The 16,077-nt window shown below is 51.9% G+C and overlaps 1 protein-coding gene across 4 annotated transcripts in view; it reads right to left on the reverse strand.

Annotated features, from left to right (window-relative positions):
- The window catches only part of LOC128684074 (cell adhesion molecule Dscam2), a 1,056,358-nt gene that overhangs the window by 497,250 nt on the left and 543,031 nt on the right, over positions 1–16,077 (reverse strand). For all 4 annotated transcript variants that reach the window (XR_011392763.1, XM_070091160.1, XM_070091153.1 and 1 more), the window contains exon 5: positions 4,094–4,243. Coding sequence is in view for 3 of the 4 variants with exons in the window: in XM_070091160.1 (XP_069947261.1) it covers positions 4,094–4,243 (150 nt within the window). In the remaining variant the exon portion in view is untranslated. The remainder of the gene's footprint in view (positions 1–4,093; positions 4,244–16,077) is intronic.

Consider the following 16,077-nt stretch of genomic DNA (forward strand, 5'->3'; position numbering starts at 1 on the left):
ATATATATATAACACTTTCCTGGGCCTTTACCTGCCTCCAGTTCCTGTTCCCTCTCCCTGACCCTCTTCACCCTCCTCACTGGATCTCTGCTCAGCAAGATCAAGACCGATTTGTCACGGACAAAATAAATGACAAGAATAGAGCGTAAAAAGTAATATATTTTGACGGAAATTTTACGAGGGCAAAATAATTTGACAGAAATATAGCAGCGGAAAAGAAATATAATAGCGGTCGCCACGCAAGTGCAAACTAAGTTATAAACTTTGACATTAACTTTGACATAACTTAGGAATAAAACGAGAAGGAACATTGCGGTAGAATATCGAGTTATCGTAATAAGCAGATAGATCCTAATAATAAAAATAATGATTGAAAGAATATAACGTAATACTGAGAGGAGGATTAGGCTGAAGCTTGATGTATGGGATATAACAAAATTATAAGAATCGACAAAAAAATGACATAGAACAGTGGCGAGAACATACAAAAAATGTGCATCTATGACCTGAGAGGTCAGGCAGTTGCTGCCACCTGACCTGCCAAGGTTCACCAGGTGGAAGGTCAACAATGAACGAGGAAAATGATTGTGATTAGAAATGTTCTGTTGTTTTTATGGGATAGAGGAGCAAGGAAACTAAATATTATTATCCAAACTTTGATTTTTAGAGGATGGAGGGGCGAGGTAGGCAAATTTTGTAAGGCAGAGTTTTCAGATAGATAAACTTTGGAGGAATAGATAAACCTTAGGAAGATCATCCAGCTTTTTTTTTCATTTAGTGTCCAGGAATATAAAAAAAAGCATTCGTTTTCTCTATATTCTCCACATGGTGTGTGGAGAATATAGAATTGAGGGAGAAAAAAAAAACAGGTGGACAAAATTTTCAAATAGGCTAAAACTCTTTGAAAAAAAATTAAGAAAAAATGAAAATCAAGGAGGACTGATTAACTGACCAAAAAAAAAAAAAAAATGAAATACTGAAAAAAAGTTATAGCCAGAACAACAGTAAATTTTGAAAGAATAAAAAAAAAAACATTAAGCACAAATAATAAGCGATAAAAAATAAAAAAAGAGGAAAGATAAAAGCAGGAAGAAATAGGGAAGAAAAAACGAGAAGAAATAACATGTATAAAATCCTTAAAATAAAATCCTTGAAATAGTCCTGGAAAAAAGTTTTAGTCAGACTAGGAAAACTTACAGTTAGGCAGAAATAGTCAGGAGAAAAGCATAAAGTCGGGTAGAAATAGTGCGAGGGAAAACAAGCATAGTCAGGAAGAAAGAACGCAAGAGAAAAGAATAAGGGCGGGAAGAAAAAGCGCGCGCAAAAGAAAAAACATAAAGGCGGGAAGAAATAGCGCGGGAAAAAGCATAAAGGGATGGGAGGGGAAGGGAAGGGGAGAGGCAAGGGGGGAGGGAGGGGGAAACTTTGAGCTGGAAGCGTGTGAGGGCCCGACAAAGGGAAGGTATTGGGCGCCGCTCGGATCTCCATCCTCATCGAGTTACGCTCGCCATGCATAAAATGAGACTCGGGGCAAGAGTGTGCCAGGTCTGGCCAGTTGGGAGGATGCTGGCCGACCTTCGTTATAATACAGCATTACGCAGGTCGGCGCCACGATGGAGCAGCTGTGTTATATAATGCACCAGCGGGACGAGAACTTGAGGATGGAAGAGGATTCCAGGGAGGGGGGAGGGGGGAGGGGAAGAGAACCCATACCTAGCGGGATGTGATGCAGATGTTTCATGATCTGCATTTTAATACAACATTTGCTTTTTAGCTTTTGAGAGCCGACTGTGATGTACGATACATCTGATGAAAAAACTGTGATTCATTTGTGACTTATTTTGAGAGTTTTCCTACTCCCGAGGCCCAGCCTGAGTCCAGTGATCTCTAAATTGCCTGGCTGACCAGGCTCTTGCTGTTTTCAACCCACCAACTGACATATCCATCACAACCTGGTTGTACCTGGCAGCCCAAGGTGGTAAGGATCTATTTTTTCACTGGTTGCAGCAATATTTCTGATATCTGCTGATAGCCAGGTTGATTGGTCTAGGTCCACGGATGTTGATGCTGTGTGCTCATATTATGCTCATGGCTTCCCTGCTTTTCATTTGGTCTACTTTGCACCTCCTTCCCTATCTCTCACTCCAGTATGTTATTATGGTAATGTGCAGATTTGGGACAAGGTTCTCCAATACTTTCCACTTGAATATTATAGTGTATATTTTTTTTCCATTTCTTCGAGGTGTTCCCAGTAGATTAAAAGCTTTATTGGTTATATGTAAAATGAAATATTCTACGGAAAACAAAATGATGTTCAATGAGGACAAATTCCAACTACTCCGTTATGGAAAACTGGATGAGATAATAACTAGAACAGAGTATACTACAAACTCTGGCCATACAATAGAGCGGAAAAATAATGTAAGAGACCTGGGAGTAGTAATGTCTGAGGATCTCACTTTCAAGGATCACAACAGTGCCACGATCACAAGTGCAAAGAAAATGATAGGATGGATAATGAGAACGTTCAAAACGAGAGATGCCAAGCCCATGATGATACTTTTCAAATCACTTGTTCTCTCTAGGCTGGAATACTGCTGTACATTAACATCATTCAAAGCAGGTGAAATCGCAGATCTAGAGAGTGTACAGAGATCCTGTACTGCACGTATAAGTTCTGTCAAGCACCTTAACTACTGGGAACGCTTGGAAGCACTTGACTTGTACTCGCTGGAACGCAGGAGAGAGAGATATATCATAATCTACACTTGGAAAATCCTGGAAGGAATGGTCCCGAATCTGCACACAGAAATCACTGCCTACGAAAGTAAATGACTGGGCAGGCGATGTAAAATACCCCCAATTAAAAGTAGGGGTGCAATTGGTACACTAAGAGAAAACACCATAAGTGTCCGGGGCCCAAGACTGTTCAACAGCCTCCTATGAAGCATTAGGGAAATTACCAATAAACCCCCTGGCTGCCTTCAAGAGAGAGCTGGACAGATACCTAAAGTCAGTGCCGGATCAGCCGGGCTGTTGTTCGTACGTTGGACTGAGTGCGACCAGCAGTAATAGCCTGGTTGATCAGGCCCTGATCCACCGGGAGGCCTGGTCATGGACCGGGCCGCGGGGGCGTTGATCCCCGGAATAATCTCCAGGTAACCTCCAGGTATGTAAGTATGTAAATGTTATCTGAATATTTTTTCTAGTTCTGCTGTCTCACCTGCCTTGGACGGAGTTGCCAACACTGAGCAGTACTCCAAGCGAGAGAGCACAAGTGATTTCAGCAGTGTTATCTCTCTCGCTTAGAGTACTGCACTGTTCAAATCATTTGTGCTCTCTCACTTGTGGTACTGTTCAGTGTTGATGCCTCTGTTCAGAACCTATGTTCTGAACAGACTACTGTAGAGGCATAGCCCCCAGACACACATACATAAAAGACTTTAAATGTGGCACTAGACTGTCCTAATGATGGACAATATACAAATAATCCGCACATTTTTATTATTTGTAATGAGTAATGTTTTATCATACAGCACTTGGCCCTCCTGTTTTAATATAGCAGTTGATGATAACACAAACAATATTATGTTATAATATTGCAACTGGTGGGTCGCGTAACATAGCTCATTTGGATCGTATAAAGGAGTACTCTGTTATACAATAGATTTTTGCAGTCTTGTAAAGGAGTACTGCCTTATAATTTAGCTCTTGAAGGAATACTTTTATAAATATAGCGCCCTGGGGGATCTTGCGAAAGAGTGATAATACAACATGTATGGGTCGTGTAAATGGGTACTGTATTACACTCCAGTCACTCTGATATAGCATTACACAACTGTCTGTGTTGCATTATCACTGATAATGCAACACAGACTTATGACACGCAAGGGCAAAGATTTCGACAGAGCCAAAGCGATTTAGTAGAAGTGACCAGAGGGAGTGTCACTCGAAAGAGATGGAGAAAATTGATAGAAACAAGAAAAAGAAGAATAAATAGCAGGAAAATAGCGAGGCATGTCTTACTTGTTAACTGGTGCAAGAGGGAGAGAGAGAGACACACACACACCAAGATACAAGAGATACGCCTCACCTGTGATGATGATCCTGGCAGGTGTGCGAGACAGTTGGCTACTTCCTGTCAGCTGGTGCAAGGTTCGACACTGGAATCTTGAGAGACCGTCTTGAGGACTGACCTCCAGCACGTGAAGTTCTCCCTCGCTCGTCATGTGGTACTTGCCGTCTGGTGGGGGGGAAAAATGGGAGTCAGCGTCAATGAGGTGTGGTAAATATCCCTCTGGGGAGAGCAAAAGGGGAATTTGGGGTTAGTGGGGTGTTGTGAATGTCCTCTGAGGGTGGCAGAGAGGAGTCTGAAGCTAGTGAGGTAAGGTAAACGTCCTCTAGAGACAGGTAAGGAGAATTTGAGGGTAACGTGAATATTCTCTGCTTAGGCGATAGAAGGGAGTTTCAAGGCAGCAGGAGAAAGGTGAACTATGGGAAGATGTAAATATCTTCTGCGAAGAGAAGAGAGGAGGTGCTTTCCAACAAGGAAATAATAATAATAATAATAATAATAATAATAATAATAATAATAATAATAATAATAATAATAATAATAATAATAATAATAATAATAATAATAGGTTCTGTCGATTCAAACAGGTCAGTTCACCTGAACATTAACACCAGAAATACTTTAATATCTGCAATAGGGATTAAAGTCTACTCTCAGTGTATATACACTGATATATCCCTCAAACCAGGAAGGTTAATTATGCCTTGTATTTAATCTAGCACCACTCAAGGAAAGGGATGGTGGGTTAAGCAAACAGGCAGCCACTGGCAATTATATTATTTACGAGGGGGTGCCCAGCAAATTAAGCTGATCGAATCCCGAAGAACTGGACTGGCAAAGCAATTTAAGAGTTTTTAAATCATCATTAAACAAGAGTAAATCATCATTAAATACTGTTGATGTTGTGGTTATTGATGCAGAAAATAGTGAAGAAAAGACACGCTGTAGAGTGAAGGTGTAGCGAGGAGAACGTTTCGCTCTGAGTAGAGCTTTATAAAGCTCTACTCAGCTCTACTCTACTGTGTAGAGCTTTATAAAGCTCTACACAGAAGGAAACATTGTCTCTAAAATGCGTCCAGCAACGTGTGTCTTCGCAGTGCCGTAAATTTTTTTTGGCAACAGGATTAAACCAACAATACAATAAATTTCTACAAAATCAACCCTTGATAAATTAGACACATGTGCAACTCTTGGGTATCTTTATTGAGGAAACGTTTCGCCACACAGTGGCTTCATCAGTCCATACGTAGGAGAAACTTGAAGAACAGGAGGAGAATGAGGTAATCAGTCCCTCAACCTTGAGTCGATGTGTTCAGTCCATCAATCTTGAATAGAATACGGCATATCAGAGGACAAGGAGCTTATAAACCGTATGGCAGGAGAGGTGCAGCAGTCATAGGTCGTGCCCAAGAATTAGGCAAGCGAAGAATTCCTAAGTATTAAGAAAATAGCTGGGCAATTAGTTAGTTAAAGATTAGCCGGTATTCTCCCGGCCCGGGCCTTTTCCAAGTGGTGGCCCGGCCTTGGCTCCCTCTTTAGGGAGTGTCTGAGACCTAAGTCTCCCATGGGAGGAGGCACAAGTACCTCCTCATCTGTGGGACCAACTGTCCCCAGGCCTAGCCACAAGCTAGGCCTCTCTGGTCTGCCATCCCCGCCCCAAGGGGGCTAATGGGAATGACAGTCTTATGAGCTAAAGGCTCGGGCTCAGGCACCTACCCTACCCTAGAAGGGTTAGGCATGGTGTCGATGAGCTGGGCAAATCACAAGTAAACTGTTAGATGATACTGATGACTTACAAGGTTGTCCAACAACCCCAGTGTAGGGGTAGACTACAGTAAACTCGTCTTCCCCCAAAGAATGATAAACCTATGGAATATTCTACTCTCCAAAAGCTCTCCATGGGAGGACTACTCTAGTTAAATATTCATGTGGAAAAACTAAAACTAATCAGAGGAAATGGAGGACCCAACACAGGCCTGTCCAGCTGACGGGTAAATACGTGAGCGCTAAATGTTATAACTAACAGGATTAACAAAAAACGTAGACTGACACACAAACAGACAACCTTTCTGGCAAATTAACTGAAAATGTCATATGGCTTTTTTTTTTTTTTAAATTTCGTGATATAACTTAATACAGAAATTATTACGCCGTGAATGACTTAATGCACCAGCGCTAATGTAATGTGGAAGTTATGCATTATTAACATAATATATGCATTAAAAACACCGATTCATTAAAATACACTTTATGCCATTAGTCACGGTAACCGAACTCGCTTTCAGTGCCAGACAGCTGTGCTAAAATGACGGTGAAAATGGCAGTGTCCTGCACGATATATACACACCGTGAGGTGTACGTCTCTCGGTGTTTATATGGTGAAAGTTTAATCTGAACCCCCTTTTTTAGGGATTAAAATATTCTTCTCTGGTATTGAAAAGGTTACCAAGCAGCCTTAATGACCCTCGCTTAGTCTGTAGACTATAAACATCATCAACCAAATAACTAACCAGGTGTTCAGATTAAACATGATGAATTAGTCTGATCCAACCTCTGATATAGTAACTGGCTTTCAATTTTTGCTTACAACTGACGAGCCCGGGTTCACACTCAGGATGAATAGAAATGCTGGGAATGTTTCTTTGTGATTGTTACCCGATCCCTGTTCATCTAGCATTAAGTAGGAACCCTGGGTGTTAGCCGACTCAGTAAGACACATGTACATCAAATGTATTGTCCATCAGGAACGTGATCGATCATTAGATTAACAAAGTCCCACCATGTAAATCACTTAGAAGGGTAGTAGCGCACTGCGAGTGTTCCCACCAGGTAAGTCACTTAGAAGGGTGGTAACACTCTGCGAGTGTTCCCACCAGGTAAGTCACTTAGAAGGGTAGTAACACTCTGCGAGTGTTCCCACCAGGTAAATCACTTAGAAGGGTAGTAGCGCACAGCGAGTGTTCCCACCAGGTAAGTCACTTAGAAGGGTAGTAACACTCTGCGAGTGTTCCCACCAGGTAAGTCACTTAGAAGGGTAGTAACACTCTGCGAGTGTTCCCACCAGGTAAGTCACTTAGAAGGGTAGTAACACTCTGCGAGTGTTCCCACCAGGTAAGTCACTTAGAAGGGTAGTAACACTCTGCGAGTGTTCCCACCAGGTAAGTCACTTAGAAGGGTGGTAACACTCTGCTAGTGTTCCCACCAGGTAAGTCACTTAGAAGGGTAGTAACACTCTGCGAGTGTTCCCACCAGGTAAGTCACTTAGAAGGGTAGTAACACTCTGCGAGTGTTCCCACCAGGTAAGTCACTTAGAAGGGTAGTAACACTCTGCGAGTGTTCCCACCAGGTAAGTCACTTAGAAGGGTGGTAACACTCTGCAAGTGTTCCCACCAGGTAAGCCACTTAGAAGGGTGGTAACACTCTGCGAGTGTTCCCACCAGGTAAGTCACTTAGAAGGGTATTAACACTCTGCGAGTGTTCCCACCAGGTAAGTCACTTAGAAGGGTAGTAACACTCTGCGAGTGTTCCCACCAGGTAAGTCACTTAGAAGGGTGGTAACACTCTGCGAGTGTTCCCACCAGGTAAGTCACTTAGAAGAGTAGTAACACTCTGCGAGTGTTCCCACCAGGTAAGTCACTTAGAAGGGTAGTAACACTTTGCGAGTGTTCCCACCAGGTAAGTCACTTAGAAGGGTAGTAACACTCTGCGATTGTTCCCACCAGGTAAGTCACTCAGAAGGGTGGTAACACTCTGCAAGTGTTCCCACCAGGTAAGTCACTTAGAAGGGTGGTAACACTCTGCGAGTATTCCCACCAGGTAAGTCACTTAGAAGGGTAGTAACACTCTGCGAGTGCTCCCACCAGGTAAGTCACTTAGAAGGGTAGTAACACTCTGCGAGTGTTCCCACCAGGTAAGTCACTTAGAAGGGTGGTAACACTCTGCTAGTGTTCCCACCAGGTAAGTCACTTAGAAGGGTGGTAACACTCTGCGAGTGTTCCCACCAGGTAAGTCACTTAGAAGGGTAGTAACACTCTGCGAGTGTTCCCACCAGGTAAGTCACTTAGAAGGGTAGTAACACTCTGCGAGTGTTCCCACCAGGTAAGCCACTTAGAAGGGTAGTAACACTCTGCGAGTGTTCCCACCAGGTAAGTCACTTAGAAGGGTAGTAACACTCTGCGAGTGTTCCCACCAGGTAAGTCACTTAGAAGGGTAGTAACACTCTGCTAGTGTTCCCACCAGGTAAGTCACTTAGAAGGGCAGTAACACTCTGCTAGTGTTCCCACCAGGTAAGTCACTTAGAAGGGTAGTAACACTCTGCGAGTGTTCCCACCAGGTAAGTCACTTAGAAGGGTAGTAACACTCTGCGAGTGTTCCCACCAGGTAAGTCACTTAGAAGGGTAGTAACACTCTGCGAGTGTTCCCACCAGGTAAGTCACTTAGAAGGGTGGCAACACTCTGCGAGTGTTCCCACCAGGTAAGTCACTTAGAAGGGTGGTAACACTCTGCGAGTGTTCCCACCAGGTAAGTCACTTAGAAGGGTAGTAACACTCTGCGAGTGTTCCCACCAGGTAAGTCACTTAGAAGGGTAGTAACACTCTGCGAGTGTTCCCACCAGGTAAGTCACTTAGAAGGGTAGTAACACTCTGCGAGTGTTCCCACCAGGTAAGTCACTTAGAAGGGTGGTAACACTCTGCGAGTGTTCCCACCAGTTAAGTCACTTAGAAGGGTAGTAACACTCTGCGAGTGTTCCCACCAGGTAAGTCACTTAGAAGGGTAGTATCACTCTGCGAGTGTTCCCACCAGGTAAGTCACTTAGAAGGGTGGTAACACTCTGCTAGTGTTCCCACCAGGTAAGTCACTTAGAAGGGTAGTAACACTCTGCGAGTGTTCCCACCAGGTAAGTCACTTAGAAGGGTGGTAACACTCTGCTAGTGTTCCCACCATAAGTCACTTAGAAGGGTAGTAACACTCTGCGAGTGTTCCCACCAGGTGAGTCACTTAGAAGGGTAGTAACACTCTGCTAGTGTTCCCACCAGGTAAGTCACTTAGAAGGGTAGTAACACTCTGCGAGTGTTCCCACCAGGTAAGTCACTTAGAAGGGTAGTAACACTCTGCGAGTGTTCCCACCAGGTAAGTCACTTAGAAGGGTGGTAACACTCTGCGAGTGTTCCCACCAGGTAAGTCACTTAGAAGGGTGGTAACACTCTGCGAGTGTTCCCACCAGGTAAGTCACTTAGAAGGGTGGTAACACTCTGCTAGTGTTCCCACCAGGTAAGTCACTTAGAAGGGTAGTAACACTCTGCGAGTGTTCCCACCAGGTAAGTCACTTAGAAGGGTGGTAACACTCTGCTAGTGTTCCCACCAGGTAAGTCACTTAGAAGGGTGGTAACACTCTGCTAGTGTTCCCACCAGGTAAGTCACTTAGAAGGGTGGTAACACTCTGCTAGTGTTCCCACCAGGTAAGTCACTTAGAAGGGTGGTAACACTCTGCGAGTGTTCCCACCAGGTAAGTCACTTAGAAGGGTGGTAACACTCTGCTAATGTTCCCACCAGGTAAGTCACTTAGAAGGGTGGTAACACTCTGCGAGTGTTCCCACCAGGTAAGTCACTTAGAAGGGTGGTAACACTCTGAGAGTGTTCCCACCAGGTAAGTCACTTAGAAGGGTGGTAACACTCTGCTAGTGTTCCCAACATGTAATTCTCACACTGGACAAGATAAGAAAATCTACTAAACTTACAATTGTCTTGGTATAAAAACGAGAGCATTCAGCGTTCTCTGAGCAGAGAGGAAAGGAAATTCTTTTGCGTAACTAATCACCCTCCCGGCCAAACTCTGATATTACCCCCAACCTAAAAGTGTCCGTTTTTCACCCTGGCGGCGGCGGCGGCGGTGGCGTTTTCTCCGCAGTTACCCGTCTTTATCTCTCACTTCTTGTGCCGGTGTTTTCTATAAAACAGCTGCCGAGACTCCTTCCATTATAACTCGCAGTTCATACCGCCACTTTTCTTACTTTACGAGAAAATTTATATCACCGTAACTCAGTTTTGGGGAGTTGCTTGACGGGAATGTGTTGTGTGGTGCTGGGTGGCACAGTGAGGGGAGGGGAGAGAGGGGTTTTCTCTGCCGCACTGATGCCTCTTTTCTGGTCGGCAGTGATAAAGCCACACAGAGAGACATGAGGGGGTTACTGAAGGCCCCATCAACTCACTCTCTTTCAACTACAAACTTCGTTTTCTTAAGATTTGTGGCGCATATTGTGCAGGAGAGAGCATATTTCTGGCCGAAATGAAAAGTTGCTTTATTAGCACTTTACTCGGTGCCGTCGCCATCGTGTTGCGTATATTGGCTTGCTCGGGATCTGCGTAAGTCCTTCATGGTCGCCACTCTGCTGCCTTTATTGCATCTTACTTTCTTCTTATCACTCTAGGTGTTTTTTTTTTATAGCTGCGTAGCTCAGTGGTATCGCCTTCGGTTCGCAACCGAGTAACGCGGGATCGATACTGGGGCGTGGCTAGTACGTTGGATTGCGTGCGACGAGTAGTAACAGGCTTGCTGATCAGGTCTTGAGTCACTAGGATGCCTAGCCTGGGACCGGGCTCCGGGGCAGCTGACCCGCGTAAAAACATCCTTGAAACATCTTTCTGGGTAGCGAGGTGGGCGAGGTTCCTTACACTTGGTACCTGGAGTTTACCTGGAGAGAGTTCCGGGGGTCAACGCCCCCGCGGCCCGGTCTGTGACCAGGCCTCCTTAGATCAGTGTCCCAGGATGCGACCCACACCAGTCGACTAACACCCAGGTACCCATTTTACTGATGGGGAACATAGACAACAGGTGGAAAGAAACACGTCCAATGTTTCTACTCTGGCTGGGAATCGAACCCAGGCCCTCACCGTGTGAAGCGAGAGCGTTAACCACCAGGCCACCAGAGCCCCTACCTCTGTTCACTTATCAATAAGAACGGTACTTAGGTGTTAGTGGAGTGTCTGAGGGTAGCATCCTTAGTTTGTGTGTACATTCACCTAGTTGTACTTACTCCCTGACAGTAATTGTGAGGGGTTGAGCCACAGTAATTGTGAGGGGTTGAGCCACAGTAATTGTGAGGGGTTGAGCCACAGTAATTGTGAGGGGTTGAGCCACAGTAATTGTGAGGGGTTGAGCCACATCCTCATCTTTCCCTTCCTAACCTTAGCTCACTTGCATCATTTACGGTTCATACCGGAAGAATAATGAGATATTACGAGAACCCCGATGAAAATATGTCACTTCGTCTGACTTTTATTGTATTATATTAGGTAATTTACACATGTTACTTTGAATGGTAAATGTAATCATCTAAATTTGTGAAACTGTACTTATGTGTACCTGTACTTAAATAACCTTACTAACTCACGTATTAACCAGTGTTAGCTCCTGGGCTGGGTGGCGAGGTGGCTGCTTCCTCGCACCTGGGCTGGGTGGCGAGGTGGCTGCTTCCTCGCACCTGGGCTGGGTGGCGAGGTGGCTGCTTCCTCGCACCTGGGCTGGGTGGCCAGGTGGCTGCTTCCTCGCACCTGGGCTGGGTGGCCAGGTGGCTGCTTCCTCGCACCTGGGCTGGGTGGCCAGGTGGCTGCTTCCTCGCACCTGGGCTGGGTGGCCAGGTGGCTGCTTCCTCGCACCTGGGCTGGGTGGCCAGGTGGCTGCTTCCTCGCACCTGGGCTGGGTGGCCAGGTGGCTGCTTCCTCGCACCTGGGCTGGGTGGCCAGGTGGCTGCTTCCTCGCACCTGGGCTGGGTGGCCAGGTGGCTGCTTCCTCGCACCTGGGCTGGGTGGCCAGGTGGCTGCTTCCTCGCACCTGGGCTGGGTGGCGAGGTGGCTGCTTCCTCGCACCTGGGCTGGGTGGCGAGGTGGCTGCTTCCTCGCACCTGGGCTGGGTGGCGAGGTGGCTGCTTCCTCGCACCTGGGCTGGGTGGCCAGGTGGCTGCTTCCTCGCACCTGGGCTGGGTGGCTAGGTGGCTGCTTCCTGGCACCTGGGCTGGGTGGCGAGGTGGCTGCTTCCTCGCACCTGGGCTGGGTGGCGAGGTGGCTGCTTCCTCGCACCTGGGCTGGGTGGCCAGGTGGCTGCTTCCTCGCACCTGGGCTGGGTGGCTAGGTGGCTGCTTCCTGGCACCTGGGCTGGGTGGCGAGGTGGCTGCTTCCTCGCACCTGGGCTGGGTGGCGAGGTGGCTGCTTCCTGGCACCTGGGTTGGGTGGCGAGGTGGCTGCTTCCTCGCACCTGGGCTGGGTGGCGAGGCGGGAGCTTCCTGGCACCTGGGCTGGGTGGCGAGACGGGAGCTTCCTCGCACCTGGGCTGGGTGGCGAGGTGGCTGCTTCCTCGCACCTGGCTTGGGTGGCGAGGTGGCTGTTTCCTCGCACCTGGGCTGGGTGGCGAGGCGGGAGCTTCCTCGCACCTGGGCTGGGTGGCGAGACGGGAGCTTCCTCGCACCTGGGCTGGGTGGCGAGACGGGAGCTTCCTCGCACCTGGGCTGGGTGGCGAGACGGGAGCTTCCTCGCACCTGGGCTGGGTGGCGAGACGGGAGCTTCCTCGCACCTGGGCTGGGTGGCGAGACGGGAGCTTCCTCGCACCTGGGCTGGGTGGCGAGACGGGAGCTTCCTCGCACCTGGGCTGGGTGGCGAGACGGGAGCTTCCTCGCATCTGGGCTGGGTGGCGAGACGGGAGCTTCCTCGCACCTGGGCTGGGTGGCGAGACGGGAGCTTCCTCGCACCTGGGCTGGGTGGCGAGGCGGGAGCTTCCTCGCACCTGGGCTGAGTGGCGAGGCGGGAGCTTCCTCGCACCTGGGCTGGGTGGCGAGACGGGAGCTTCCTCGCACCTGGGCTGGGTGGCGAGGCGGGAGCTTCCTCGCACCTGGGCTGGGTGGCGAGGCGGGAGCTTCCTCGCACCTGGGCTGGGTGGCGAGGCGGGAGCTTCCTCGCACCTGGGCTGGGTGGCGAGGCGGGAGCTTCCTCGCACCTGGGCTGGGTGGCGAGGCGGAAGCTTCCTAGCAGCTGGGCTGGGTGGCGAGACGGGAGCTTCCTCGCATCTGGGCTGGGTGGCGAGGCGGGATCTTCCTCGCACCTGGGCTGGGTGGCGAGACGGGAGCTTCCTCGCATCTGGGCTGGGTGGCGAGGCGGGATCTTCCTCGCACCTGGGCTGGGTGGCGAGACGGGAGCTTCCTCGCACCTGGGCTGGGTGGCGAGGCGGGAGCTTCCTCGCACCTGGGCTGGGTGGCGAGACGGGAGCTTCCTCGCATCTGGGCTGGGTGGCGAGGCGGGATCTTCCTCGCACCTGGGCTGGGTGGCGAGACGGGAGCTTCCTCGCACCTGGGCTGGGTGGCGAGGCGGGAGCTTCCTCGCACCTGGGCTGGGTGGCGAGACGGGAGCTTCCTCATACCTGGGCTGGGTGGCGAGGCGGAAGCTTCCTAGCAGCTGGGCTGGGTGGCGAGACGGGAGCTTCCTCGCATCTGGGCTGGGTGGCGAGGCGGAAGCTTCCTAGCAGCTGGGCTGGGTGGCGAGGCGGGATCTTCCTCGCACCTGGGCTGGGTGGCGAGACGGGAGCTTCCTCGCATCTGGGCTGGGTGGCGAGGCGGGATCTTCCTCGCACCTGGGCTGGGTGGCGAGACGGGAGCTTCCTCGCACCTGGGCTGGGTGGCGAGGCGGGAGCTTCCTCGCACCTGGGCTGGGTGGCGAGACGGGAGCTTCCTCATACCTGGGCTGGGTGGCGAGGCGGTAGCTTCCTCGCACCTGGGCTGGGTGGCGAGGCGGGAGCTTCCTCGCACCTGGGCTGGGTGGCGAGGCGGGATCTTCCTCGCACCTGGGCTGGGTGGCGAGACGGGAGCTTCCTCGCACCTGGGCTGGGTGGCGAGGCGGGAGCTTCCTCGCACCTGGGCTGGGTGGCGAGACGGGAGCTTCCTCGCATCTGGGCTGGGTGGCGAGGCGGGATCTTCCTCGCACCTGGGCTGGGTGGCGAGACGGGAGCTTCCTTGCACTTGGGCTGGGTGGCGAGGCGGGAGCTTCCTCGCACCTGGGCTGGGTGGCGAGACGGGAGCTTCCTCATACCTGGGCTGGGTGGCGAGGCGGAAGCTTCCTAGCAGCTGGGCTGGGTGGCGAGGCGGGAGCTTCCTCGCACCTGGGCTGGGTGGCGAGACGGGAGCTTCCTCATACCTGGGCTGGGTGGCGAGGCGGAAGCTTCCTAGCAGCTGGGCTGGGTGGCGAGACGGGAGCTTCCTCGCATCTGGGCTGGGTGGCGAGGCGGGATCTTCCTCGCACCTGGGCTGGGTGGCGAGACGGGAGCTTCCTCGCACCTGGGCTGGGTGGCGAGGCGGGAGCTTCCTCGCACCTGGGCTGGGTGGCGAGACGGGAGCTTCCTCGCATCTGGGCTGGGTGGCGAGGCGGGATCTTCCTCGCACCTGGGCTGGGTGGCGAGACGGGAGCTTCCTCGCACCTGGGCTGGGTGGCGAGGCGGGAGCTTCCTCGCACCTGGGCTGGGTGGCGAGACGGGAGCTTCCTCATACCTGGGCTGGGTGGCGAGGCGGAAGCTTCCTAGCAGCTGGGCTGGGTGGCGAGACGGGAGCTTCCTCGCACCTGGGCTGGGTGGCGAGGCGGGAGCTTCCTCGCACCTGGGCTGGGTGGCGAGGCGGGAGCTTCCTCGCACCTGGGCTGGGTGGCGAGGCGGGAACTTCCTCGCACCTGGGCTGGGTGGCGAGGTAGCTGTTTCCTCGCACCTGGGCTGGGTGGCGAGGTAGCTGTTTCCTCGCACCTGGGCTGGGTGGCGAGGTAGCTGTTTCCTCGCACCTGGGCTGGGTGGCGAGGCGGGACCTTCCTCGCACCTGGGCTGGGTGGCGAGGTAGCTGTTTCCTCGCACCTGGGCTGGGTGGCGAGGCGGGAGCTTCCTGGCACCTGGGCTGGGTGGCGAGACGGGAGCTTCCTCGCACCTGGGCTGGGTGGCGAGGCGGGAGCTTCCTCGCACCTGGGCTGGGTGGCGAGGCGGGAGCTTCCTCGCACCTGGGCTGGGTGGCGAGGCGGGAGCTTCCTCGCACCTGGGCTGGGTGGCGAGGCGGGAGCTTCCTCGCACCTGGGCTGGGTGGCGAGACGGGAGCTTCCTCATACCTGGGCTGGGTGGCGAGGCGGAAGCTTCCTAGCAGCTGGGCTGGGTGGCGAGGCGGGAGCTTCCTCATACCTGGGCTGGGTGACGAGGCGGAAGCTTCCTAGCAGCTGGGCTGGGTGGCGAGGCGGGAGCTTCCTCGCACCTGGGCTGGGTGGCGAGGCGGGAGCTTCCTCGCACCTGGGCTGGGTGGCGAGGTAGCTGTTTCCTCGCACCTGGGCTGGGTGGCGAGGTAGCTGTTTCCTCGCACCTGGGCTGGGTGGCGAGTCGGGAGGTTCCTCACACCTGGGCTGGGTGGCGAGGTAGCTGTTTCCTCGCACCTGGGCTGGGTGGCGATGTAGCTGTTTCCTCGCACCTGGGCTGGGTGGCGAGGTAGCTGTTTCCTCGCACCTGGGCTGGGTGGCGAGGCGGGAGCTTCCTCGCACCTGGGCTGGGTGGCGAGACGGGAGCTTCCTCGCACCTGGGCTGGGTGGCGAGGCGGGAGCTTCCTCGCACCTGGGCTGGGTGGCGAGGCGGGAGCTTTCTCGCACCTGGGCTGGGTGGCGAGGCGGGAGCTTCCTCGCACCTGGGCTGGGTGGCGAGGCGGGAGCTTCCTCGCACCTGGGCTGGGTGGCGAGGCGGGAGCTTCCTCGCACCTGGGCTGGGTGGCGAGGCGGGAGCTTCCTCGCACCTGGGCTGGGTGGCGAGGCGGGAGCTTCCTCGCACCTGGGCTGAGTGGCGAGGCGGGAGCTTCCTCGCACCTGGGCTGAGTGGCGAGGCGGGAGCTTCCTCGCACCTGGGCTGGGTGGCGAGGCGGGAGCTTCCTCGCACCTGGGCTGGGTGGCGAGGCGGGAGCTTCCTCGCACCTGGCTGGGTGGCGAGGCGGGAGCTTCCTCGCACCTGGGCT

This window comes from Cherax quadricarinatus, chromosome 3 (assembly GCF_038502225.1).
Source record: "Cherax quadricarinatus isolate ZL_2023a chromosome 3, ASM3850222v1, whole genome shotgun sequence".
NCBI lineage: Eukaryota > Metazoa > Arthropoda > Malacostraca > Decapoda > Parastacidae > Cherax > Cherax quadricarinatus.